The 27,274-nt window shown below is 46.8% G+C and overlaps 1 protein-coding gene across 2 annotated transcripts in view; it reads left to right on the top strand.

Moving 5' to 3' along the window:
* Positions 1 to 27,274, top strand: part of CACNA1A (calcium voltage-gated channel subunit alpha1 A) — a 263,531-nt gene that overhangs the window by 84,151 nt on the left and 152,106 nt on the right. For both annotated transcript variants that reach the window (XM_037022578.2, XM_073220074.1), the window contains exons 4-5: positions 18,395 to 18,500; positions 20,511 to 20,650. In XM_037022578.2, the coding sequence (XP_036878473.2) occupies positions 18,395 to 18,500; positions 20,511 to 20,650 (246 nt within the window). The remainder of the gene's footprint in view (positions 1 to 18,394; positions 18,501 to 20,510; positions 20,651 to 27,274) is intronic.

Here is a 27,274-nt window from a genome sequence, read left to right as displayed (position 1 = left end):
TACAGTTTGTGAGTTTTGTATGTTATTTAAGAAAAATGTTTCTACCCAGAAGTCATGGAGATACTCTGTATTCTTTCTATAAGTTTATAGTTTTGCTCACTGTATGTCTTCAATCAGCTTTGAATTTATTTTTGTCTATGGTGTGAGGTAGGGGTCTGTTTTCCTTTTTATTCCCTAAGAGTTGTACCAGCACCATTTAGTTAAAAAGTCCAGTGACTTGCTTCAGTATTCTGAAGAAAACCTCTGTCTTTAGCTCTTACCTCCCTTGGTCTGGTCTCTTTTTGTACTCAGCCACCCAAGCCACAATATTTACTGAGTTCTAATTATTTACTAAGCACTGTGTTATAGCAATCGATAGACAGACAGTGCTTTCATGGAGCTTACAGTCTGGCAAGGAGCTTACAACATCTCTCAAGGAAGTCACGATAAACTGTGTCTTTAGTGGAACTCTGCTATAGTAGGGGTAGGAGTGGTAGGAAAGATGTTCTGACCAGAGGAAAAGTATGTGCAAAGGCCCTGTGGCAGAGGCTTAGGAATTACTGTATCCTAAAGGCACCATCTGACCACTGAGGCGGCAATACAATGAGATTGTGTCTGTGAATGGCCACCCTGGCTGCTCTGTGGAGAATGGATTGGAAAGGGTGTGGGGGTGGGGCGGGGGTGGGGAGGTGACAGACAATGAAAGCCATGAGACTAGTGAGCAAATGAATGTAGTCCTTCAGAAAAGATCTGTGCCTTGGACTGGGATGGTGGCTGTGGAGCTAGAACTCATTGATCAGGTTGAAAGATATTTTGAGCTGGTGTGATTCCCTCCCCTACCCCGATCCTCTATTTCTCTTTCTCTGGTTGAGTTTTCTGGGTGAGGAAAGCCGTTTGTGTTCCTGCCAAGGGTATGTGCTCTGGAGGATGTATTTATCACAGATGTTCTTTGGAACTGTAGCCAAGAAAGCCACTGTACAGCCCCTGGCCCCCAGGGTTTTCTGGAAGCAGTTCAACAATGGCCATTTATTAATAACAGTAACAACAGTGACCTGATAGTCTTTCCTGCAAAACACTTTAGCTATTGCCTCATCTGTCACCCCCAACCCACCCTACAAGACGGGTAGGGGAGAGAGACAAAGATTTTATCTCGGTTCTGTTATAAAATGGAGTTTACTGGCTCCTGGGACAGAAGAGTGCAGAGAGTGACCAGCTTCCGGCTCATTTGGATTCAGGGATCAGATGACATCATTAGGCTTCGTTTCTGGTTCCATTCCCATGCAGCCGTGATGTGGCTGCAGTTCTGAGGGTTTGGTCATCCCAGGAGTTCCAAAGTAATTCTCCTTTCCCGCCATCTTCCCAGCCTTCTCCGCAAACGTTTTCTTGCTTTTGATTGGCTCTGCTCTGGTCATGTGCTCCTGCCTGAGCCAATCACTGTGGGGAAATGGGAGGTAAGGACAGGCCTCCTGTGACCGGCTTAGGCTTGAGTCACACAGTCGGTCTCTGGTATTGGAGGTGGAGACAACTGCGTGGGCTCGGGGGGAGCGAGCCCGCTAAGGGGTATTAGCGTGTGCCGGCTGCCGTAACAGGAGAGGCGAGCCTGGCTTCTGCCGGCTTTCCGCGCACTAGAATCTCATGCTGTGCTGCATCAGTGACGGTCTCCGTAGGAAACAGAAAACACACACTTCAAGAATCAAATTGAGAGATGTGGACAGTTACAAATCAGAGAAAATCAGGACAGAGAGAGATACCATTTTCTGCAAAGGATGGTCTCTCCCTCGCACCCTCTCTGAAAGAAAGAGAAAGGGAGAGGGGGTTATCAAAATAGGTGCCTGACAGCAGCTGCCACCTGAGGAAGGCCCCCCGCCTTGTGCCCTCCCCCATCTCCTGCCAGGGCCCTCCACTCTCGTGCCCAGCCTGAAGCCAGAGGATAAGGAGCGCAGTGAGGCAGCCCACACGGGTCAGCCTCCCTGGGCACAGCATAGGGAGTGGAATCTGGGTAACAGGAGATGTCCGACACCATGGCCCCCCCAGCTGCGGGGACACTGTGACATTGAGGCCATGTGTGCACCCAGGAGGAGGAGGTTAGGAGGATAGACACACCTCATGATGTCGTTTCCACCAGGAGAGATGGGTTCTCAGGTGCCCAAACAAAGCCTCCTCGGCTGCTAGTGTTATTCGGTGGTGGGGGGGGGGTGGAGATTATAGTTCTCTCTACCTGCTGTACCTCCCCTTCTGTTATCTTTTTCGAATCTCACTTTTTCCTGGCTTTGAGTGAAAGTCTTTTGGTGTCCTCGAAAGGAGTTCTGTTCTATGCCAGGCTTGAGTGTAGGGCCCTCTGCTTAGGAAGCTGGCAAGTGGGGACTTAGCAGGCAGTCTGCACCCCTCAGCTGGGGTGGAGGGAAGGTACCTGGACAGGGTCAGAGAGGGAAGCTTCCTGCTGCAAGCAAGCGACAGTCTTGGTGGAGGTGGAACCCGGAGGGGCCTCTGGGGCTGAGCCCGGGAGGTGGACTAGGTCCTATGGGCAGGAAGCAACCCCACCCCCACCTCACCTGCCCCTCCCTCTCTTCCTAGCGTCTTGGCAGGTAGGTGCACAAATGCAATTGCAGCCTAGATGTGCTAACAATGGCTTGTACCCACCCCACCCCAAACCAGCCCAGCTGTGTTAGCAATGGATCCCAGTTTCCAGCCCCCCTCAGGGTTAGCCAAGTGGCTGTGACAATGGCCTGTCCCCTCCCAGCCTTGCCCACTCCTTTGAACTCCTCCGGGCTCTGTGATGATAGGGCCCTCGCTGTCTGGGTTTCCTCCGTCCACGCTCAGCTGGCCTCTCCGCCCCTCTTCAGACAGCGGAAGAGCAGCCCCTCATTGCTTCTTGGGCAGCCAGCCAGCCAGGTCCTGGCCTCCCAAGCGCTCCAAGGTCCAGGATGGCAAAGAGGGGCGAGGCGGCCCATTCCCTAGGGTGGTGGGCTGGCTCTGCCTCTCATGAGCCCCGTGGTTCCTGGTTTTTGTCACGCTCTTCCCAGCTTTGCCTGATGTCTGCTTCTGGCAGGGAGGGCGGCCCGTATCCAATCCCCGAAAGCCCGTTCGGGCAAGTGATTTCACCTCCTCAGGCTCTGTTTCCTCCTAAGGACAATCACAGCAACAGAGTTCTGCTCAGTATGCCAAGCACCTCACTTGCATCAGTTGATTTCATCCTTTTCATGCCTGGAAGGGTGGGTGCCATTATCATCATCCTAGGTGACAAAAGGGAAAACCAGGACAGAGGGTGATTCCGTAGCTCACCTGAGGTCTCCCTGTCCACACAGGACCGAGGTGGGATTTGAATTCAGGCTGCGCTCTTAATCAGGAAAAACGGTGATGCTCACGTCCTTATTCATTAAGCTAGTGAACAGGTTTAATGCAACAATGTAAACCAAAAAGCTTAGTCTGCTGCCCAGCATATAATAAATACTCAATATACCAGTTAGTTATAATAGCAATTATATCATTTTATATTATAAAGTTATATTTAATCTGTAAATACATGCTGTAAGTATTTAATGTATTGATAGGCAGTTCTGTGTTATTGTTAGAGTACAGAGGCCAGCACACTTTTTCTGCAAAGGGCTGGATTGTAAAGCTCTGAAGCTTTGAGGGCCATGGGTCTCTGTCCGCAGGAAACAGGCAACAATGGAACAGTAACAACGAAAACTGCTTCGCGCTGTTGTAGCAAATATGTAAGTGAGTGGACATGGCTGTTTGCCAATAAAACTTTATTAAAAAACATGCCACAGACTGTACTGTGCCAAAGTCATATGATGTTATATATAGTACATGTTATGTATCAGCAGTTTGCCCCCCCATGTTCCTCTGTTTATATGTTTTTCTTTCCCTTCTGTTCTTTCAAAGCCAGACTTTGTTTCTCTTCTTTGCTCCTGAGAAGCATGTCAGGCCCTTGAGATGTGTGGGCTTTCCTAACACCAGGCTTGTTGGTCAGTAAGATGTGGGGAATGAGGGTGATGAAGACTCTGAGCTCAGACTTCTCATCCTCTCTTCCCTCCCTTATTCCTGAGCTCTAGAAGTCACCATGCTCATGGCCATTGCTGATTTTCTGTTCCTCGGGGAATCCACGAGTATCTCTGAGCTGTACAAACCCCTCACCCAGCTCCTACCAGATGGGCCTCTTTACTCTTCCTCAGATACACCAGGCAGTGTCCTACCCCAGGGCCTTTGCATTGGCTGCTCCCTCTGCCTGGATCCTTCTACCCCAGGTAACCTCAGGGCTTCTCTTTCCAGATCTTTACTCAAGGGCCACCTTCTTGCATCCACCCTATTTTAATTCCATTTTTTTAATTGAAAAATAGATAAACAATTATTATATTGGTATCATACGTAAACAGTGATTTCACAACTACATATATTTTGAACTGCTGACCAGGTATACTTACCATGTGTCAACATAAAGATATTACAGTATTACTGACTGTATTGCCTGTGCTGTACTATTCATCCCCCTAATTTGTTTTATAACCGGAAGTTTGTACCTCTTCATCCCCTTCACCTATTTCACCCACCCTCCCCCCACACGGCACCAACCAGTCTGTTCTCTGTGTTTCAGTCTGTTCCTCTTTTGCCTGTTGATTTCTTTTGCTTTTTAGATTCTGTGTAGAAGTGAGATCATATCATCCATCCTTTTTTAATTTGCACACCCAGCATTTTCCATCTCCATCCTGCTTTACTTTTCCCTCTCATTGTCTCTTTCCCCTTTATTGTGACCTTCACAAGGTAGGCAGTGTTACTGGTTTTGCCCACCCGTGTGGACTAGAGCAGCCTGGAACCCAGCACACAGTACGTGGCCAATAAACGTGTTGAATGAGTGAGCTCCAGGGCTTCATTCATTTTTATTGCTGATTAACATATGGGGGAATGGAAATCCCACAGTTTTTGCCCATCTATTCATCTGTTGATGGACATTTTGTGCTTATTCTCGTTTGGGCCATTACAAATAAAGCCACACTTTATGGTACAAAGTGCTCATACCTTCCTCCAACTCTTCAGCTGGCGAACCCTTATACATCCTTTAGGTTTTTCCATTAATCGGTATATCTTCAGAGAGCCTCTCCTAACCCAGCCCCCCTCTCCCTGTCTAAGTTAGATCTCTCATTCATCATTCTTTGCAACACTTAAAATAATGTACAATATGTTCATGTTTAAGAGTGCATGTGGCATTCTGGCCAAAACTCTGTACCTATGCAGTGAAACATGAAAGAAAAAGACCACATAAACATTTGTAAAACAGCTCAGGGGAGGTGCTTAGGTTTCCAAGGATGGAGAGATGAGGGTTGGTTTGGGGAGGAGAAATCAGGGGCTGCTTCTTGGAGGAGGAGGCACTTGGTATCCCATTCATCCATGAATCTGCAGGCATGGGATGAAAACTGTTGATTGTGAAGATGGTGGAGTTGACAAATCATTGTACAGTGTCAATGATGTCTTTTGATGTCAGAGATGACAAATGACAGAAACGGGTAAAAGACTGTGTCTCATGGTCAGTCTGTGTCTTAGGGCGTCTTGAAGCATGTGGCCCAGTGGCCACTGTCAGAGCCAAATATGAAAACAGGTGAGAGTGGAGGCAGGAAAAGGCTAAGCAGGTATGATGTCACCCCTATAACCTGAGCTCTGTTTTGTCTTCGGTCATCCCCAGCACTTAGAACACCACCAGGCACAGAGGAGGTGCCCAGGGCATCCTTGCTGCATGGACAGAAATACAAAACAGTCATTCTGATTGAGAACTGGACTGTGAACTCAGACTGTTTGGTGACCACACATGCATGACTAGCTGTGCTCCTGATAATGAGTCTCAGTTCTCCTCTGTAAAACAGATGGGAAATAGCCTCTGCCTCACAGGGCTATATGTTCATTTCCTGAGTACTGGTCAAGTGAATATAGTGAGCAAGGCAGTGGTCTAGATACAGGAAGCAGACAAAAGTCGTTCCCCTCATGGGCCTATATTTTCACTGGGAAAAACAGGATGAACAGCAGGCAAAATAATAAGTTACTTGCAGAGTACTTTAAAGAGATTCTTAATAAGGGCAGTGGGAAAACAACAGTAAGGGAAGGGGCTTGGGGAGGCCAGTTGCTATATTAGATAAGACCTCACTGAGGAGGTGGCATTGGAGCCCAGGCTTGAAGGTGGTGAGCGGAAAGACGTGAGGGTGTCTGGGGGAAGAGGGAACAGTGGCTGCAAAGGTCCTGGGGGAGGGTCGAGCTTGGCATGTTGGAGGAACAGCTAGGAGGTGGAGGCGGCTGTGGCTGAAAGGAGTGGCAGAGGGGCATGTGGGAGGAGATGAGGGCAGAGTGTGCAGGGCCATGTAGACTAGGAAAGGACTTCGGCTTTGCTCTGAGTGAGAGCCCCATGAGGGGCTCTGAGCAGAGGAGGGATGTGACCTGACTCAGGGGCTCACAGGCTCCTCTGGCCACTATGGGGGAAGAGGGCAGAAGCTAGGGATTGGAGAGGAAGTGACAGAAGGGTCCAGGCAAGTGGGGGTGGGACCAGGGTGCTGGCTGTGGAGGTAATTAGAATGGGTTAGATCCTGGCAATAATTTTTAGATTTTTTTTAACGGTACTTAAATACACATGACAACACATTTACTATTTTGAGCTGTACAATCCATTGGCCTTTGGTACATTCGGCATGTTGCACAACCATCACCTCTAGTTTTGTAACATTTGATCTTCCCAAAAGCAAACCCTAAGCCCCTTGGCAGTCACTTCCTTTCCCCTCTTCCCCCAGTTCCTGGCAGCCACCAATTCTGGATATAATTTGAGGGGTGACAATTTCTGAACAGAAGGTCATGAGGGCTCAATGGATTAACACCCAGGAAGTACTTAGGTGGTACATCATAGGTGCTTGTGAGTAAAATGGCAGTGATGCATTGGTTGCAACGAGGAGTGCTTTCTGGAAGCCTTGCTCTAACGCTGAACTGGCCTACGCGCTTATTTGGAGTTCCTGCCTGCTGGTTGGGTGTACACAAAGCCAGGATCTTTCATGCTTCCTGTCTGGCCTGGGTAGGGATGGGGAAACAATAGTCAGAAGGGCCAAGTCCACACCCTCCATTCTGGAACACCATCCAGCTCCAGCCCAGATTCCCCAGAACCATGTCCAGGGAAGGGCAGTGCAGCTGATGGAAATTCTGGCAAGCCCAGGCCTCAGCTTCTTGGGGACGCTTATACCAATTAGCGTTTGTTGGACCTTCCAGCTGAGTGAAGATGGTGGCCTTCAGGGGGAAGAGCAAGAAGCACACAGGTTCTCTTTGCAGTGGCACCTCCACTTCCTTATGTGGCTCCATGTAAGTGTCTACTCCATCCTCTGTCTCTGTTGACCTCTGAAAGGAGTGTGGAACTCCCCACCCCTTTCCCTAATGTTTTTGATGTGTTTCGGTTTCTAAAGATGCGACTTCGCTGCTTATGCTCTGGTGTTACCTTTCAGACTCTTTCCATCTCTCCCTCACTCAATGTATTATTGTTCTTGTTCCTTCTCCCTGATGCCTCCATTGGTATTTCTCCTCACTGTTGTCTCAGTTTTATTCTCAACTCCTGTCATGTGCAAGTTGGTAGCATTTAAAAAACGTGGACCATAGAGTCCTGAATTCTGGTCCCCTGTCTCCCACCGTTGAAGCTACTTGACTTTGGGCAGGTCATTTAATCTTCCTATGTGGAAATCCCTCACCTTGCTCCACTAATATTTCTGGTTCTTTGGGCACACAGTGCAGTTTCTCTTTCCCGCCTCCTTGAAGTCAGACATGGTTGAGTGGCTTGTGGTAGCTAATGAAACATGAGGGGAAGTGACATGAGTCACTTATGGGCAGAAGCTTTATGAGCTAGTGTATAATTCAACATGTTTTGCCTCTCTCTGCCATCGTGTGTACCCAGGGATGGAGCCTTCAACACACGAGGTGCAGGGGACACAGAGCACCCATCCCACCTACAGCGGACATGCAGCATAAGCAAGAAAATAGACCTGTGGTGTTTTCAGCCACTGAGACTTGGGGGCTGTTTGTTACTGCAGCAGGATGTACAATATCCAGGCTATAAGGTGTCAGCCTCTGTGCACTGGGGCTAACATACAGTGTTCTCATGAGGGTTATGCAGACCTTCAAGTATTTAAACTTCTAGCTCCACTATTATTACTTCCTTTCTGCTTTCTTCCTATAGAGCCTCTACTTCCTCTCCCTGTTTTCTAGTCTGGAAAAAATATGTGGGAGAGAATTGTTTGACTTTTCCTTCAAGGAGCTAAATGGTTTCTAAACCCTTATATATTGATTCAGTCACGCTCAACCCCTTTCTTCCTATGACCCTTTTTCTCTCCTTCCCTGATCATTTAGTATCTGCTGAGGGGTGAAGGAATTCCAGTTTTAACTCATTCTGTGTTCATTTTTGCCACCGTCACCTTTTTTACCCCCACTCCCCTTCTGTCTGTTGTACTCCTGCTCTTGCAGTCGGGGACCGCGAACATGAGCAACCGAGTCAGAATGGGTTTCATGCAGAGAGCTTAGACTTCCTCCGAGACTAAGCCCCGAGTTAGCGCTCCCCTGTGCTTTTATTAGGTTACAGCAGCAAACAGACAGGTATCGATCCATAATTACAGGATGAGTTTTTTCATCAAGCTAAACAATTGCAGGCTAATTCTTTCTTACAGTTTCTCTTACGTTCCATCAAGTCATCTGGCCACGTGAGTCCCACAGTGTGTTCCTTATCTGGGTTTGCGTCGGAAAGGATCACAAGAACTGCACATGACTTGCACCAGATCCCAAGACCAACCCATTGTTCTATTCTCTAAAAGTAGTTTCGGCTACAAATCATATTGTTCTTTCTCTTAGACTAGTTTTGACTATGGATTAAGCTTAAGCAGGAACTAAATTACAGCAAGGTTAACTGCTGGGGCATCTACACCTGTTCATCCCTCCAGGGAGTCTATACTCAGGTTCTAGAACCTGCAGGGTTTCTATTATCAGTTTCTTGCTTGCTTAGCCCCCCTGGGAATCAGCTGTAGTAGCCAATTAACAGATAGCTCTGAACTGCTTCAAGCTTGAAGACATTTCCTTTTGCTCACCTAAGCAGGATCCTGGAGCAATTGCATATATCCTGTCCCCTACTGTAAATCTTTCTTTATCGTTGTAAAAGATTCAGTCAGGGTCTGTGAAGACCCAAGCAGAAGATCTTGGCTGAGGTTCCTTGATGCTCTGGCTGTGCTGGGTGTTGTATTGATTAAGCTCCTGGGACTGCTGCCAGCAGTCTCTAGGATTAAATCAATAGAGTTTGCAAAAGTAAAAGCTGCTTTTGGAGGCACAGAATATGTTGGTTTGTTTTTCTTTAATGATAAGGCGTCAAGGAGAATCTTCACAGACAGCAAGACCAACAGAAGAAAAGGCCAGAAAGACCCCCTTTTGGAGGGAAGGGTACAGGAGCATGTGAAGGACGTTTCATCAGGGGCCTGGGGCTTTCTGGAAAATCTGTTTAACTTGGGTTGCCAGTGCAACAGCTGGAAGAGCTGGAAGAGAAGGTGGAAGAGGCAGAAAGGATTGCTGCTAAGAGGTAAAGAGAAATGAAGTGAATGTGGATTCATTTGCTCATTCAGCAAACATTTATCCTGCTATGTAGGTGCCTGGCACTGAGATGGGTGCCGAGGGTGTCCTGGTGAACAAATTCCATGACAGTCTTTTTAAAAGAGAAGAGAATGGGAGATAAACAGGAGAAGGTCATATGAAGATGCAGGCAGAGACTGGAGAGACGCTTCCCCCAGTCAAGAAATGTGTGGAGCCCCAGAAAGCTGAAAGAGGCAGAAAAGAATCCTTCAGTAGGGCCTTTGGAGGGAGCTTAGGTCTGCCAGTCATACCTTCATTGTGGGTTTCTGGCCTGAACAATGGTGACAGGATAAATTTCTGTTGTTTCAAGCCACCCAGTTTGTGGAAATTCGTTTCGGCAGCCGTAGGAAACACAGATGCTCTTATGCAGTTGCAGCTGCCTGAGAAGGTACAAAAGAACAGAGCCATACCCTCAACTTCCCTCCCCCCACCTTCCTGCCGGTCAGCCCCACCCAGAAGGCAGGAGATGAGGGAAGGGAGTGATGCTTTTCCAGCCCGAGTCAACCCTGCCTCTCCCAGGACACCGACAGTGATGAGTGGGTGTTTGGCAGGGAAAGGGCAGCAGGAGAATGACAGAACATGTCAGAGGCATGAGACGTGGGTGCAGATGGAGAAGGGGAGATTGCCGAGGACTGAGCCCCAGAAAAGACCAGCATTTGGAGGTTGAATGGGGCAGGAGGTGTGAGAAGGGGAGGCAGGCCTAGTGAGAATAGGGTCGTAGGAATGCAAAAGGAGGGCGTGGCCAAGTGGCCGGAGCACAGTAAAGTGGCCCTGGAATCTGGCAGCAGCCAGGAGGTCTTCGGCGATCCTCCTCGCGAGGAGAGTTTTGGTTAAGCCATGGGGCTAGAAGCCAGGCTGAAGAGAGTGGGATAACTCAGGGTGAGGAAGTGGAGGCAACATATGTAGTCAACTCCTTTATGACTGGGAGTGGAGAAATGGGTGGGTGCTGGATGGAGATCTGGAGTCAAGGGTGGGGTTTCTAGTGATGGGGGAATATTTATTTCTCTAAATTGGGTCATTTCCCAAGAGAACTGGTATCTTCTGCCAACTGGGATGCCAGAATTCTCCAACGCTTACTTGAGGTTTAAGATCGTGAAGTTCACATCAGCCCGGATCACTGAGCTCATTCAGGAATGTTCCTCAATAGAGGTACTAGAAAGGCAGCTAGGCAACTGGTTGGATTCAACCAAGGATGGGCTTTTTCCAGGAGGGAAGGAGAGTTGAGGGAGTGATACATGATCAAACTAAGTACGGTTGCCAGTGAAGGAGATGGAGGACAGGGTGCTAAGAGACGGCGGCATCAGCGAGTTGCAGGGCTTCATAGATCAGTTGTTGGTTTACATGGAAGACTTGGTGTGCTGGGAGGAAGGGAGTGGTGGCTAAAGAGAAGGGTATTTTGAAGGTGGAATAGGAAAATGTGTCCTCTGGGGTGGGGGTGGGGCACAATAAATGGCAGTACATTATGTAGCACAGTCCCATTTTTATAAAGGAAAGCTGTGATGTTGTATGTTTGTTTTCATTCATTCATAGTACTTATTGAGCACCTGCTATGGGTTAGGCATTGTTCTAGGTGCGGGGCACGCAGCCAAGAACAAGCCCCTAATGGGAGACTGACATAAATAAGGTGAATAAAATACATAGTTTATTCAGTGTGGTAGGTTGCTTTAAAAATAAAAGACAAACAGGGAAGAGGGATGGAGATGTAGGCAGGGTTGAGATTTTAGACCTGGTGGCCAGGGAAGACCTCGCTGGGAAGATGATGTTTTAGTACAGCCCGAAGGGGGCGAAGGATTGAGCCCTGCTCATGGAGGGCAAGAGTAACCCAGGGAAGAGAGCAGCCAGTATAAACAATACACGTAGGGGAAAAACCCCAAACTGCTGGTGGTGGTTATCTCCGGGCAGTGGGATGGAGTAAGGACTTTTCCCTTTTTAAAAGATACAATATAAATTTTAATATTAGACAAAGAATGCAATAGCCATACATTCCTTTTGTAGCTAAAACCATCTGTTATTTTAAAAAGGGATCTTGAAGGCTGTCTGGGTGGTATTTCTCTTCAAGGTTCAGGGCCCAGAGGAAAGAGCCAGAAAAGTCAGTGATATGAGCAAAGACATATCATGGGAACTCCGAGAAACGAGGGCAAAGAAAAGAAGCAAAACCAGCAGGGATTTTTAAAAAATTGAGATGAGATTCACATACCATAATTAACCATTTTTAAGTGAACACTCACTGGCATTTGGTACATTCACAATACTCTGCAACAGCAACCTGTGTCGAGTTCTAAAACGTTTTCGTCAGCCCGAAAGAAAACCCTGTCCCCATTAAGCAGTTGCTCCCCACTTCCTCCCTTCCTCCAGCTCCTGGCAGACACCAATCTGCTTTATGTCTGTATGGATTTGCCTATTCTAGATAGCCAAAAGGTTGAATCAGCTACTGGGGTGAACGGATAAACAAACTGCAGTAAATCCACGCAGTGGAATATTATTCAGCCTTTAAAAGGAATGATGTACAGTTACGTGTTACAGTGTGAATGACCCTCAAAAACATTCTGCTGAATGAAAGAAGCCAGACACACAAGGTCACATACTGTGTCATCCCATTCATACAGAATATCCAATGGGGATGTTCACAGCGCTTTTCTTGAGCCTGGTATTCAGGGAATGGACCACAGACGTTCACTGCATTCTCTTCTGGGAATTATTTCAGAATCGAAGTGTTGAAAAATCCTTGGGTGATATGTAAAAACAAATGCACATCAACCCTATTTGGTGTTGGGTTTTTAATTTTCTCATTTTACTTTCCTGCTGATGTAATGAATCTTTTTTTTTTTTTCTCTGAGCTGTATGTGTCTTGTAGGTCTTCACAGATGTCTCAGAGAGTGTTAATACTTGACAACGCTAGGCCTGCCTGCCCTGCCCTGCCCTGCCCCAGGCTTGCTGCCTCTGGGTGGACGGGAAATTAAACTTCTCCTACTTGCTGCTGGCCGTGGTGCTGAAAGCCCAGGGGTTGCCCTTATTAGTGTATCTTCACTGCTAGTGTCTCAAGCTAATCAGCTGGTGGAAAGTTCTTTGCTAGGCTTGATTTTTTGGTTGATACTCTGTGTTGAAGAGTTCAGAGCCCGTGTCTGAGAACTGGAAAAACTTTGGATTATTGTAAGTTCTTGAATATGACCCACTGGGTTGGGCTTTATGAGTTCATGGACTAGTATGGGATGATTGATCATAACTACGTTATATTGTGGCAGTTGGTCAGGACTCAGATGAGGTCTCAGCCATGTAGTTAAGGCCTCAGGCATACCCCCCAACTCCAGTTTTTAAATGAAGGCAAACCATGCACCGTCTAATAAAGGTAAGTTGCTGAGTGGTCTGTGGGAACCACCAACTTAAAAGTGTGGATCTTGGGATGAGCTCGAACTCTTGAGCAATTTATTTACTTTCTGGACCTTAATTTGCTTATCTGGAAGAACTCTTGAGCAATTTATTTACTTTCTGGACCTTAATTTGCTTATCTGGAAATGGGGCTGCAACAGAAGGCATCTTGTAGAGTTGTTGCAAGGAATTAACTGAAACAATGAGTGTAAAATGCTTTGCACGGTGTCTGCCCAACAAAACATTTCATAAACAGCGGCTACAATTAGGGTTGCTGTGCCCATTAATGGCCCCATAATAGTTGATGATACCACCAAATTAAATGGTTGGCATTGTTCAGTGCAGAAAGAAATATATCCCATACATCTAGGGCCTGGTACCCCTACTCTTTTTCTGGTAATTGTAATGAGGTGGATGTAACATGAAAAGATCGTTTGCCTTCTCCCCACAGGCTCAACTGCTTAGCTGACTCAGAAGTTTCTGCATCTTCAGAAACTGTCCATCAGGCGGCCCTCATTGTAGAGACAAGGTCTTGATGACTTAACATGCCTGATTTGGTTTTCACGACAGCCACAGGAGGTTGGGAAGGCGATGGGGTCAGAGGTGCCACAAAGAGAAGAATAAATCACTTGGACATTCTTCAAGGTCTTGCAAAGGGGCTGGAGCCACCAGCCATGCCCACTTTGCAGATTGATTTTCCTTGATGTTCTGGATGCCAAGAGCAGCTCCTGTTAGCAGATGCCACCCTTCTTCCCTGGGAAGTGTCGCTTGGTCATGTCCTGTGTCATGCACAGCCCCTTTCTGGGGCTTCTGTGTGTGTCCTGATCAGTCTAATTGGGCAGGCAGCTTTGTGTATCTGCAGTTGCCTGCAGAGCTGTTTGCTAGCCTGGCTTCCACAAGCCATTTCAGGAGCCAGCTTTTCCTCCCATCAGGGGTGCTTCTCTCCTTTCATCCTCCCCTCCCCTTGCTCCCTCCCCTTGGACTCTTCGCTGGCTGATTATTCTGGATCCCGCTGACACAGGTGCTTTCTCCCCAAACCAATCGGGGAGCAGAAAGGCTCAGCTCAGCTCACAGAGGCATTGCTCACCACAGCTGTGAGTTAGAACTCAGGCTTTCTAAATTGAGAAACTCAGGCACAACTCAGGGTTGGGCTGAGAAAAGCAGCCCCACCCCCACTACCTTTGACTTTGCCTTGGGGCACCTCCACCAGCCTCGACCCCTGTGTGAAGAACTCAAGACCTCACCTTTGTGTCTGTGTGCCAACCACATCTGCATATTTCAAGGAGCTGATTGTGCCCTTACCATGCCCACTGAGACTTGGCATGCAATGAAGGGGGGGAGAGAGGCACAGAGCAGGACCACCCCCCACCTTTCCTTCCACGCTCACATGTTTATCTAGCATCTGCTATGTAACACATGGTGTCCCAGGTGCTGATGACAAAACAGTGAACAAAGTGGACAAAAATCCCTGCTTGCATAGAGCTTATAGCCTAGTAAGGGTGATGAACAGTGAACAAGACAAGGAAAATACAGCAGTGTTTTTGCCTGGGGACAAGGAATGAGGAAAAACATTAAGTGGAGAAAGGGTGTTAAAGGCCTTGCTGTGGATGTGACCTCTGAGGAAACACCTAAAGGGAGTGAGGGAGGGAACTCTGTGGGGGAAGAGCATGCCAGGAGTGAAGAGCAGGTGCAAAGGCCCTGGGGTGTGTTTGGAGAATATGGAAGAAGCCAGTGTGACTCACCTGAGTGAGCAAGGAGGAGAATAGAGGAGATGAGGGCAGGGAGGTGATGGAGGCAGGTCGTGTGGGGCCTTGCTGGCTGCTGGGAGGACTTTGACTTTCTTCTCAATGAGACTGAGAGCCATGGGTAGGCTGTGAACACTTCCACATGCATTAAGCTGGAGTTCTTTTCTGCTTATTGGTCTCATTCCAAGACTGTTCTTGTTTGATCAAGATCTGGGGTTTCTTAATCACCTCCCTTGCCTGAGTCGGGGCAGAACACTGGTCCAGGACTCCTGAATTTTCCTGCTGGGGTCAGAACATGGAAGAAAAGCTTGGAGAAGAGGGAGCCCCCCTCCTTGGGGATGACTCAAAGCCAGCTACCTGAGCTCCTCCTGTCTCTAAAATAGATCTAAACTTGAATCCTCTGAATATCTTGCTAAAATGCAGATTGTAACTGAGCAGGTCGGCATAGGCCTGAGACTCTGCTTTTCTAATGGATGTAGCCGGTGCCGCCGGTGGCCCGTGGACCACACGTTGAGTTGCAAGGATGTGAGGTCTGTGTTGCAGACTCCCATTTGGAGCTTGTGTGTGGACCTTGGCGTGGTCTGCAGGTGCATGGAGGGAGGGAGAGAGGGATGACATTTGATAGCCAGACTGGACATGTCTGACAAAAAATAAGGGGGAAGTGGGCAGGCTCTCGCCATTTGCCCGTGTGCTGACTTAAGGCTTCATCACTGTTCCCAGAGAGCTCTGATTCTGAAGTCCAGGTGACACTGGACAATTGAAACCCGGATAAGGCAGCCCATAAAAGTGCCACTTTCTGCCGACCTTCTGGGACTCTGCCTGGAATCTCAGCTTGAATGGGATGCAAAGGAAGTCACACCCCAGCTGTTTAGGGCCAAGAGGCCAGACCCCCCCCCACACCTCCCCAACCAGGAGTGAGGCGGCAGCTTCATGCAGCAGCCGGCAAGGAGCTGGTGGGCAGTGCAGGGAAGTGAAATCATCAGATTCAAGTCATGGCTGCAGAAGCCTTGGGGATGGGAGGCCAGGGAAGGGCTTGGCGTTGCTTCTGTATATACAAATATTGTCTCTTATTTTCTGGGCTGCAGGGTGAGGCAGAATGGAGTATTTGTGCAACACGGCGCAGCTTTGTTCTCTGGGCTCCTAATGACTGTCAGCTCGAAGGCAGGAAGCCAATCAGAGTGGATCGTCGGCAGGGCTGGCTTTTGTTGGCTCCCCAAATTGCCCTGAGTCTTGGATTTGCTTTTCAGAGAGTATGTGGAGCCCAACTCAGCTGCTTTCAGCTGGAGGCAAAAGCCGAAGCTAGTGACAAAAAAGGCCTGGTTTTTTGGGTTTACTACTCTTGCTCCCAGTTTGTCTCTTTCAGACTTTCTTTCCCCACCTGGAAAGTAGTTCTATGCTCCACCTTCTCCTCCTCCTGCCTGTGAGATCCGTTGGTTTTATGGAGCATCCAAAATGCTAACCTTAACTATAGGGCCAAAGGGGAGACTGAGGCCAATTAGGTTTCCAAGGGAGAAAGCTGGAAGGAAGACAGTGATTTTACATGGCCATATTCACCAAGACGTGCTGTTTGATCCTTCCACAGAACAATGAATTCCAGTGTTCCCAGGGGACACTGGGCAATGTCTAGAGATCACTTCTGGTGGGCGTTAAGTTTTGGTTGTCATGACTGGAGATGCTGCTGGCATTTAGCGGGTGGAGGCCACAGGTGCTGCTCAGTTCCCTGCATTGTGCAGGACAGCGCCCCCCACCTCCAGCAGAGAATGATCCAGCCCCAAATGTCAGTAGTGCCCAGGTCAGGAAATGTCCAGAGTAACCAACATGCATGGCCTCTGGCATCAATTTCTCCATGTTTCAACCTCCTCCAAGACTGCCTGCTCCATTTACCAAGGCTGTTGGAACAGGGACACTTCTGTGGGTCTGGCATCAGGACAGGTGACGTTCCGGTTCACCAAGTGACTGCTCAAGCAGTCTCACTTCCTATCAGTAGAATAGGAAGTGAGCAGGATAGATTATCCCCAAGTGCGGCCCCCCAAGTGGGGCGCTCTGGCAGAGGAGTTTGTATCTGGAGAGAGAGGCAATTCTCTAAATACCCATGTGGATTACCTGCTCTCTCCCTCACATCTTGGCAGGCCAGCTTCCCAGAAGTCTGCCCTGACCAATGTATTTCTTTATTGAGGTGAAATTCACATAATAGTATTAGCCAAGTGACTGATTCGGTGGCATTTAGTACATTCATAATATTGCACAGTCATCATGTCTATCTAGTTCAGAACATTAAGCAGCTACTCCCCATTTCCCCCTCCGGCCCGCTGCCAGCCCCTGGCAACAGCTAATCTTCTGGCAGTCTCTACGGATTTGCCTGTCCTGGGCATTTCATGTCAGTGTAATCATACACTGTGTGGTCTCTTGTGTCTGATGTTTTTCACTGAGCATAATGTTTTTGAGGTTCATCCACATCATAGCATGTACTTCATTTTTGTGGCTAAATAATATTCCATTCTATGGATATACCACATTTTTATGTCTCCACTCACTCGTGGACATTTGGGGTGTTTCACCCTTTTGGCTTTTGTGACTATTTCTGCTGTGAACATGCACCTGAGCACCTGTTTTTCAATGGTTTTGAGTTTCCCAATTCTCTCACCTGAGTGGAATTGCTAGATCATGTGGTAATTCTATGTTTAACTTGCTGAGGAGCCACCAAACTATTTTCCACAGTGGCCACACCATTTTACATTCCCACCGACAATGTACCGTGGTTCCAGTTACTCACATCCTCATCAACACTTACTGTTTTCTGTTTGTATTTTATTTTGACTGTTTCAGTGAAGTGGTATCTCATTGTGGTTTTGATTTGCTTTTGCTCAGGGACTAAGGATGTTGAGTGTCTTTTCTTGTCTTTACTGGCTATTTGACTATCTTCTATGGAGAAATATCTTTTCGAGCCATTTGTCCATTATGTAATTGGGTTGTTTGTCTTTTTGTTCTTGAGTTATATGTGTTCTTTATGTATTCTGGATACTAGACCCTTATCAGATAAATGATTTGCAAATATTTTCTCCCGTTCTGTTGGCTTTCTTTTCACTTTCTTACTAATGCCCTTTGATGTACAAAAGTTTCAAATTTTGATACAGTCCAATTTATCTTTTTTTTTTCTTTTGTTACTCAGGCTTTTGGTGTCAGATCTGACCACTGCATTTTAAATTACACCCTTGACTTCCTTTTCTGCTTTTTCTTTCCATTACATCTACCATCGTCTAACATATTACATAATGTGGTAAGGTTAGCTCACTTGCCCTCCATTAGGACAGGGATTTTTGCCCATTTTACTCTCAGCTGTGTCCCCTGTGCCCAGAACAGGGCCTGACACACAGTAGGTGCTGAATTGCTGTTTGTTCAGTGAATGTCGGAGGCATGATGGAGGAAGAATATTGACATTTTCCTTAAAAAGTCATTTGCTGGGACTTTGGGGCAATGAAACTACTCTGTAGGACCCTATAATAGTGGATATGTGTTGTTACACACTCATCCAAACCCACGGAATATACACCAAATTGTAACAGTTGTAACAAAATGGAGAAAGCTACCCCTATGGGACAGAGGGTGTATGGGAAAGCTGCCTTCTGCTCTGTTCTGTTGTGAAGCTAAACAAGCTGGAAAGATTTTCCTTAATTCCTCAATACTCCCTTTGAATATATGATTTTAGCCACCATCATAGCAAACTGCATCGTCCTCGCCCTGGAGCAACACCTCCCTGATGATGACAAGACTCCAATGTCTGAACGACTGGTGAGTGACGTCTCACTTGGGGGTCTCTCTCCTTCACTTTAGTGGCACACTGATGTGGCAGCGGGTGCGGAGGGTGGAGTGGGCCCTCAGTCTTGGAGCCAAGAGCTGGATCACGGGCCCCCCAATGTGGGAAGCCTAAATGTCATGAATACCAGTACTCTGGGGAGAGGGATGCCCTCACTGTCCACCCCCTAGAGCTGACAGACCAGGTGCCACCCAAAGGACACTGGGTGATAAGTGGTCACATTGTCCATAGAAACATCATATTCAAAACAAAATGCTTTTGTGAAAAATGTTGCTCAGACACAGAAATAGATCGGTTGCAGTGACGCCCCCACCACAAACCCATCACACAGATTCAACAAGGGTCAAGATTTTCTCTCACTTGCCTCTGGCCTTTTTTATTTCTTTGGTTTGTCTTTCACGACCAAAATATTTTCAGGCAAATCCTAGAAGAACATATACTTACAGAAGTCTGCTTTACTAAAAATATGGGTGTTTTCTGAAGTTACCACAGTGACATTTCTACCCCCAACACAATCTTCAGTGGCTCCTTGAAGGCATCTAAGACCCAGCCAATAATTGAATTTCCTTGACCGTCTCAGAAATGGCATTTTACACCTTGTTCGAACAAAGGTCCGAACGTGGTCTAGATTTTATTGTCACTTAAGACTTTGAATCTAAAGCAGCATTTTCCCTCCTACCCTGAACTTCTTGTAGAAACTCTAGTTTCCCTAAGGAGTATCCCACATACTGATTTTAGCCTGGTTGCTTGCTTATGATATTGTTTAACTTGTTCTCCTGTCTCCTGTGTTTCCTATACGTGGCTGTCTGGGGGACATTCAGAGTTGCTCATTTAGTGAAACTGCAGAAATCGAAACCAGTATTAAGCTCCTTCTTGATCCCCCCAAAGTCATTCATCAGCTTCCTGCTGGGAATGGGAGAGAGAGAGCAACTGGCATTCTGACCGTGCAATGAAGGAGACCTCTCTCCTTTTCTGTCACCTTTTCAGAGTCAGCTGTGATAGCTCAAGGACAGGGAAAGAGGGATGTGAGAATCTACTAATTCTTAATTCACAAAGTACTGACGGTCTTAAGATTTAAATAGTTATGTATTATGATACATATCATATTAATAGCTTAGCAAACCAAAATTTTAAGACTTTATTTTTGCTTAAGATGCAGCTAATATAAATAGTCAATTGAAAGAATAGTAAGCAAATAGTAGCACCATGGCAAGCTGATACACAAAAATTCGTGGAAGCAGAATGCAAATGATTGAAGCTTGACAGACATAATCGTAACAGATGGGGAAACACCCATGGAGGGGCTCTGATGGATTGGGACTTAGAGTTTAATTTCCAGTTTTTATAGACCATCAGCTGGAAGCCAGAAGCAGCAGGAAGTGCTGTGAGGGGCCGGGGCACTGGCCATTTGCCAGCAAGTATGGAAGTATTATCCCAGTACTTCAGCAACATGTGCATACTAGCGGGGAACCGTCATGAGGGCCGGATTTGGGGGTGACGTTGGTGCATAGGATCCAGCCCCCAAGGCCTTGAGTGGTGTGTGTGACCAGGGAACATGCAAAGCTTTCCAGTAGAAGTTTCTGCAGTAATGGGAATGTGCCACATCTTCGCTGTCCAGTGTAGCCACTAGAAAGGTGGCCGGGGTGACTGCAGAGAAGAATGTTTCATTTTACTCCATTGAAATTCTGTTAAATTTAAACAGGCACATGTGGCCAGTAGCTGCTCTATGGGGCAGTGCAGGTCTAAACAAGCAATTCTATTTGGCCAGTGGTGTGTGAGGTTGGCTAAGAGGAAAGCAGGAGAGCATTTTTGTTGTTCTTCTGTTTCTCTTGCAAAAGCCTTCAGGCAAGAGCGTGCGGGCAGGATGGGGCAGGCGGCAGTGGGGGCTTGGAGGGTCAGGAGAGGGCAGGTGGGTGCAGATCTATGGGTGAGCTGGCGCCCTCTGCCTGGCCCAAGACCCTGACCTTTACCTCTGTCCCTTCCAGGATGACACAGAACCATACTTCATTGGAATTTTTTGTTTCGAGGCGGGCATTAAAATCATCGCCCTTGGGTTTGCCTTCCACAAAGGCTCTTACTTGAGGAATGGTTGGAATGTGATGGACTTCGTGGTGGTGCTAACAGGGTAAGTGACGTGTGCCGTGTTTCTTAGCATCATCTTGAATTACAAGGACTTTGGAAACGTAATAGTTGGGGTGGGCTCGGCTTGGGAAGGCTGAGCATCTCCATGTTCTCCAACAAGCATCTGCCTTCTTACCCCCCCACCTCCACATCTAGGCTGCGTATTACAGCGGATGCTTTCTGTTACAATTAGAATGATAGCTTATTAGAATTGACTGCTTCCAAAGAGCTCTTTGTGCCTCCTCTCATTTAATCCTCACAATGACCCAATGAATTAGGAATTATTAATATTCCCATGTGACCACAGAGGAATCTGAAACACAGAGATGAACTTGCCTGAGATCACCCAGCTAGTGGTGCTGGGATTTGAATCTGAGACGTTGTGATTCCAGAACTCAAGCTGTCAACTCTCACGCCCTTTTGTCTCACTTGGGGATGCTTTCATTTCAAGTTGGTAAATGATTCTTGAGGACTTCTGGGTGCAACAGTTTGTGGTGAGACTGTGGAGAAAACCAGTCTGGATAAGGTCAAGTCAGCACCTTCAAGGAGTTTTCAGATCTGTATACTGTGAACTATAGTTGAAAGGATGGTGCACACTGTCCACCAAGAGCTCTGCATGAAGTAACACTCACTGCTGTAACAACAACCACAACATTTAAGGCATGTTTTCAACAGAAGAGAAGTTTGTTTCTTGCTCATTGAGTGTCTAAAACAGTTCCTCATTGGCCGGCTTCTCTCCTCCAAACAATGATTGACAGACCCAGGCCCTTGCTACATTGTGGCTCCATTTAGTGACCCACAGCTTCCAAGAACCTTATGCTGGTCTGCGTCAAACCACGGAAAAGCAGTGTGCAGGGAAGGTGATACTTGGGCTGCCTGATGGGCACACACCTCTTCTTTCATATTCCTTTGGCTAGAATTCAGTCACATGGCCACACATCACTGCAAGGGGAGCTGGGAAACATCAGACTGTGCTTAGGAAGAAAGAGAAATGGATTTGCTGAGTAGCCAGCTAGGCTCTGTCAGGGACCCCAAAGCGCTGTATCAGAGGCAGGCATGACATTACTGTTTTGTGCTGATTTCTGCTTCCTGTGCCTTTCTGAGCTGACTGGCTTTTCTCTTGCAAGACCCCAATTCTTGAGAGGCCATCCTCACAGTTCTCTTCTGCAGGATCATATTTCTCCTCTAGACTCTCTGGCTGCTACTGGTTCTGTCGCTCTTGGCCGATGTCCAGAGTCTTAGCACCCCTGCTGTGTTGGCTGGGCTCCCACTGTTAAGGCGAGGGACACATTCGTTGTTCCAGAGCGATGTTGCTTCTCGCAGGGGAGCTGTCATATTGGGCCACTTCCATAGAAGCATTCAGATGTGAGTGACCTGTCATGAGGACTCTAGGCTAGCTGTAATGGCTTGGGTGTTCACCAAGGGACCACTACTGATGAGGCATCGGCACATTCCAGGGACGTGTTATGGCGATGGGCACTTTTCTCTTAGCTTACTAGGATACTCGTCTGTGAAATAGCCTAATAGCTGACTTTGTTGTTAAAAACAGATAATAAAAATACTCAGACATTCAAAAAGAAATAGAGAATAATAATATAACAAATACCAATATATGCAAATATTCATTCAGTGAATATTCATTGTGTACCTACTATGCACCAGGTTCTGGGACACAGCAGTGAAGAAAATAACAGGAACCCCCTTTTGCAGAACTCATATTCAAGTGGGAAAGAAAGAGAAAATGAATGAATGAGTGAAATATCTGGTGTGTTACATGGTGGTGAGGGCTACAGAGCAAAAATAATAAATCAGGGAGAGGATGGGCTGGGTGCCTACAATTAGAGCACAGTGTAGCAGGGGCCCAGGGCCTCAGGCTCCATTTGGATGAAAGAAGCCCACCAATGAGGAATCGATCTGGGCTTTCAGTGAGTAAGGGACGAACTTCCGCTGTGTTGAAGACATTACCTAGTTCTTTTGCTTGTTTGTTATAGCAGCTAGTGTTACCTTATACAAGGTCCTTGGTGGGAAATGTATACCCGTTCACCTTTCAACTATGGTTTATTGATTGGGATTTATGATGGGCCAGAGGGCCAGAAACCAAGGAAGATTTCGTTGGGAAGGTGATAATTTGAGTGAAAACCCAAAGGCCATGAGTGAATGAGCCCAGAGGCTGGCTGGAGGACAAGAGTGCCCAGCAGAGGGAGCAGCAAGTGCAAAGGCCCTGAGGCAGCCTGTTTGATGAGCAGAGAGGAGGCCAGAGTGGCTGGAGCAGAGGGAAGGAGGAAGGCAGTGGAAGAGGGGTGAGGGTGGGAGATGAGGCAACAATCTGCCATCAAAGTGAAGCCTTTCCATACACCGTGAGACCTCTGCGTGCATTTCTTTGGCTTCATTGCTTCCTCTTCCCCATCCAGGAGCACTTCCCTGAATTTTGTGTTGTGTTGGACATTCCTATGTATATGTCACACCTTTATGTAAGAATACAGAAATATGCTTTACCACCTGTTTTACATTTTGACTACCTGACTATATAGGAAATATAAATGGTGCTGTTTTTGCATGCTTTAAGTTGCTCTATACATGTCGTCTTCTACAACCTGCCTTTTTCACTGAATATGAGATGGATCTGATTAACAAGACTACTGACAACTCCATTCCCACTGCCGCATGGTGTTCTGTGGTGTGAATATTCTACCATGTGTTTATCCATTTGAGGTGTTTCCAGCTTTGGGCTATTTTGCACCAATTCGTCCCCTCATTCTTGCCAGTGGCTTTCTCTAGGGCACATAGCCAGGAGGAGAATTGCTGAGTTGTGTGCTCTCCCCCTCCTCAGCCTCACTAGATGTTGCCAAATTGCTCTACAAAGGAGTTGTGCCAGTTTTTGCTCCCTGGGGGCTGACTTTTGCTGGCAGAGACTGGCTTGACCTTGCTGGCAGAAGGAGCCTTAAAAACCCCTGGTTTTTAATATAACATGGTTCTTGGAACACCTAGGGAAGCCCAACTACTGCTGGGCCCATTGCAAGTCTCAGAGAGTGGAAAGGCAGCCATCTGATCGATGGGTTGGCCGCTTCGGTGTTCATATCTGCCCCTTGGTTACAATCAGGTGGCCTCTGGTCTAGCTGCCTGACATCTGATGAGGCTTTCCAGGACAAATTCTTTATGTGGGGCAGATAGGTCCCAAAGATCAAAGGCCTTAGCTGGGATTAATGGGATTCACAAGCCCTTGGAAATTGCTTGCAAAAATTGTGTGTGTGTGTCTATTACTCTGGTCTGTAGTTTTCATTAGGTTCTCAGCGGATCCTGATCCTATGAGGAACCACCATTCGGTCGCGCGCTTATCTCTTCCTTTCCGTCTTTATTTTTCTGACTCTCCTTTAGCTGGTTTTGCTCTTAACTCCTCCAGCTGCTAACATCCTTTCTCCTGGTCTAGTGGTTTTGTCTCCTCCACATCAGGCGCGTAGCTCAAATTTCATTACTTCAGATTCCAAGGGGCTGTTTAGTCTCCTGTTGGGTTGTAAACTGAGAACAGGGAGAGCAGACTCAAAGCCTTGCAAGCCTAGGCTTCTCCTCAAAATGCCACTGATGGTCGCATGCGGTAAATCCTTAATTCCGTGTTCCAGGGGGAGGAGACTCATATGTATTAATTTGACATCAATGACTCTGGTGAGACAAAGATGACTTTAATGAACACTTCCTGATGAACTCATTGTCTTCTGTTCTGAGCAAAACACAGCATTAAAACATCATTCATTTTTCATGGATTACCAAAGTTTTGCCTTCTTCGTGTGGCCGTTTGGCAGAAAAGATCTTACCCGTGGAATTCCGTTTGCTCTGCATGGCTTAAGGCCCAGAGATGCTCCGATTTTGTAATTTTATCAAATCCCTTTAAAGCATGCTTCCATTGCATTTGAAGGTCTGGTCATTAAATTGAGATGTGTAAGAGGAAGATTTCAGAAGCTTGGCTATATTTCTCCGATGGCAGAGCTTTCACTGTAATGCTCAAATATATATAAATATCTAGGAGGTCAACTAATACCATTATGCATGTTGAGAAAAGAAACTACGAATATTACCAGGGTAGGGATGAAGGCAATTGTTTTGTATTTACAGGCTTAGCAGTGTGCCTGGCATCTAGTAGGTACTCCGTAAAATGGCGCTGAGCTGGAAAGTGGTAACACTTCTGATAATCAGAGTGTTCTGGGAAATTGACTAAATTGTTTAAGAAGATGGGGACTGTTACACTGAGAGAGAGTGTCAAATAGCCGAAACAGGCTATGACAGGTGTCCTGACATCAGAAAAGTCATAGGACAGATGAGCTCTGCGTCCTTGCCAACTCACACATTTTGTGACTGTAAAAGCAAAGATTCCTTCTATAAGGTCCTATGAAGTGCCCCAGGCTTTGGGCAGTTTTGTTGAGGGCTGATGACCCAAGTACTCAAGGTCCAGCAGGGAAGACATTGGATTTGGTTTCATAGCATCATTGAGTTTTAGGGCTCAGTGGACTCCTGGCAGGTCTAACCCATTTATTTCACTCACAAGGGAGTTAAGACACAGAGAGGCTGAGTAATTTGTCCAAAGTCACACTGAGATGGTGGCAAACCAGGAATCTTCCAGAATCAGTATGTTCATGTCAAGAAGCCTAGAACCCTGGTTTGGGGGCACTAAGAGTGGTCATGACTACTGCCAGCCCTCAGGTTCTGCCATCAGAGCCTTGCCTTCTCTTTATTCCTCCTGTCCCCCAAGTACCTAGCTTGTGGCCCTTTTCCAGAGAAACAGAAAGAGCCTCAGAGAGTAATCCTGCTGCCCCCACCCTTTTTTCATATATAGTTGAAGATACTAAGGGCTGGGTAGGGGGGGCAAATGATTTGACCAGAGTCATATACCTCTTATGCTCTCTTCCTTCTTGATTCACTGAACAAACACATGTAGTTACCCTTTTCCTCCTTCCTTCACCTCCCATGTAGCTATTTTGAAGTGCCTGCAGATATAAACAGCATTCTAAACACAACAACAAAACACAACCAGCATTCTAACTCACAAGACCAACTAACCATGCCTATAAATACCAGCTGCACTTTATTTTAATGTCTCTCGGCACTCATTTCTCCCCCGTGGTTCAGTCACCCTTGGTACCAGAAGGATTCTTCACTGTGGCAACATGCTTTTTATCATTCAGAGAATTTTATCACTGAGAGGGCATCAATCTTTTTACTGTTTAAAGCATGTGGTTGCCATGATGTTTGCTGAACTGTGTTCTACTGGGAACTGCCTCACTTCCAAGCAGTGGAAGGTAGTATCTCCATCTTGTAATAACAGTGATGGTGGCAATAAGGATGTTGGCTGCCTTATTCTCATCATTTATTGAGCACCTACTGTGTGCTAGCACTCTATTAACGATTTTATGTGTGTGATCACCTTTCAGTTTCACAAGCCTGTTGTAGAGATTAATCTGAGGCTCAGAGAGGTTACGCTATTTGCAAGGGATGTCACAGCTAGTAAAAGGGTGGATCAAGATCTCAGCTGCCTTAAAACTAGGATGACCCTGGGTCCAAGTTAAATTCAAAGATTCAGTCCAGTATGAACATAAGGCTTGTTTTCAACACAGTGACAACATCAACAAACTAGAACTCATAAGTCATTTGCAGCCTGATACACTATGCATGTGTGTATGTTCAGTTAATCCTTACAGCTCTCTGAATTAAGTACAATTATCCCCATTTTACAGATTAAGAAATGGAAGCTCAAAGCTTACATAATTTGCCCAGTGTCACCCACCTCATAAGTGGTAGATTCAGGATTTGGGCTCAGGCAGATCTGGACCAGAGTCCATTTTCTTGAGTCCTATGCCATCTCCTTAATATCAAGTTTTCCAGAAAAATCAGAATTGAATTCCAGTTGCTCAGAAGGCAACCCATCCATTAGTGCACCCTTTACTATATCTCATTTTCTGCTTCATCCCTTGTCATTCCATGGATTGCTTCCTAAAACTCCATTTCTTGGATCCCAAAATAATGCCAAGGAGCAATTGTTGGAAGCCTGGTTGGGTAGAGTTTTCATCTTGGGCTCCACTATAGCAGGAAAAAATGGGCAGAAGATAGTTCTAGAAATGGGAGATTGGGATAGCCCAGTGGTTGAGACCTAGGCTTCAGAGTCAGAGAGATCTCTGCCAGCACTGAACTCAAAAAAGAGAGTTAATCTCTCTCAACCTTGGTTTTCTCACCTGGGAAAAAGGGGAGTCATGATAGTTTCCGCCTCTGCAGGAGTTCAGGGTAGTGTCCACCTTCTCGGGCCGTGGTAGGGACTCAAAGAGGCAGTGAATGTGGCAGACACTGTGAACTGAGCCCCTAGACCTTTCTGAGTGCCTCATCAGTCCGAGTTGGTGAACTGAAAAGAGGAAAAGTCTCTAACAAATTCCTCTGTGGTTGTGTGGTAGATGCTGCCAAGACCCCACTGTGTATGCATCCAGCTCACTGCCGGATTTGCCTGCAGTGGGTAGTGTGCTCACGCAAGCTAACTTCCTTGTATCTCCAGCGCTCTTGTCTTTCTGCATCTCTGCTGGAGGGCCCTCCTCAGCATCGCAGCCCACATGGCAGATGCTTAACACCTCCAGGAACAGTCCTTACCCAGCGA

Source organism: Manis javanica, chromosome 13, assembly GCF_040802235.1.
Source record: "Manis javanica isolate MJ-LG chromosome 13, MJ_LKY, whole genome shotgun sequence".
In the NCBI taxonomy this organism is placed as follows: Eukaryota; Metazoa; Chordata; class Mammalia; order Pholidota; family Manidae; genus Manis; species Manis javanica.
Note: the sequence above shows the minus strand (reverse complement) of the source record. Positions and strands in the feature narration are given on the sequence as shown.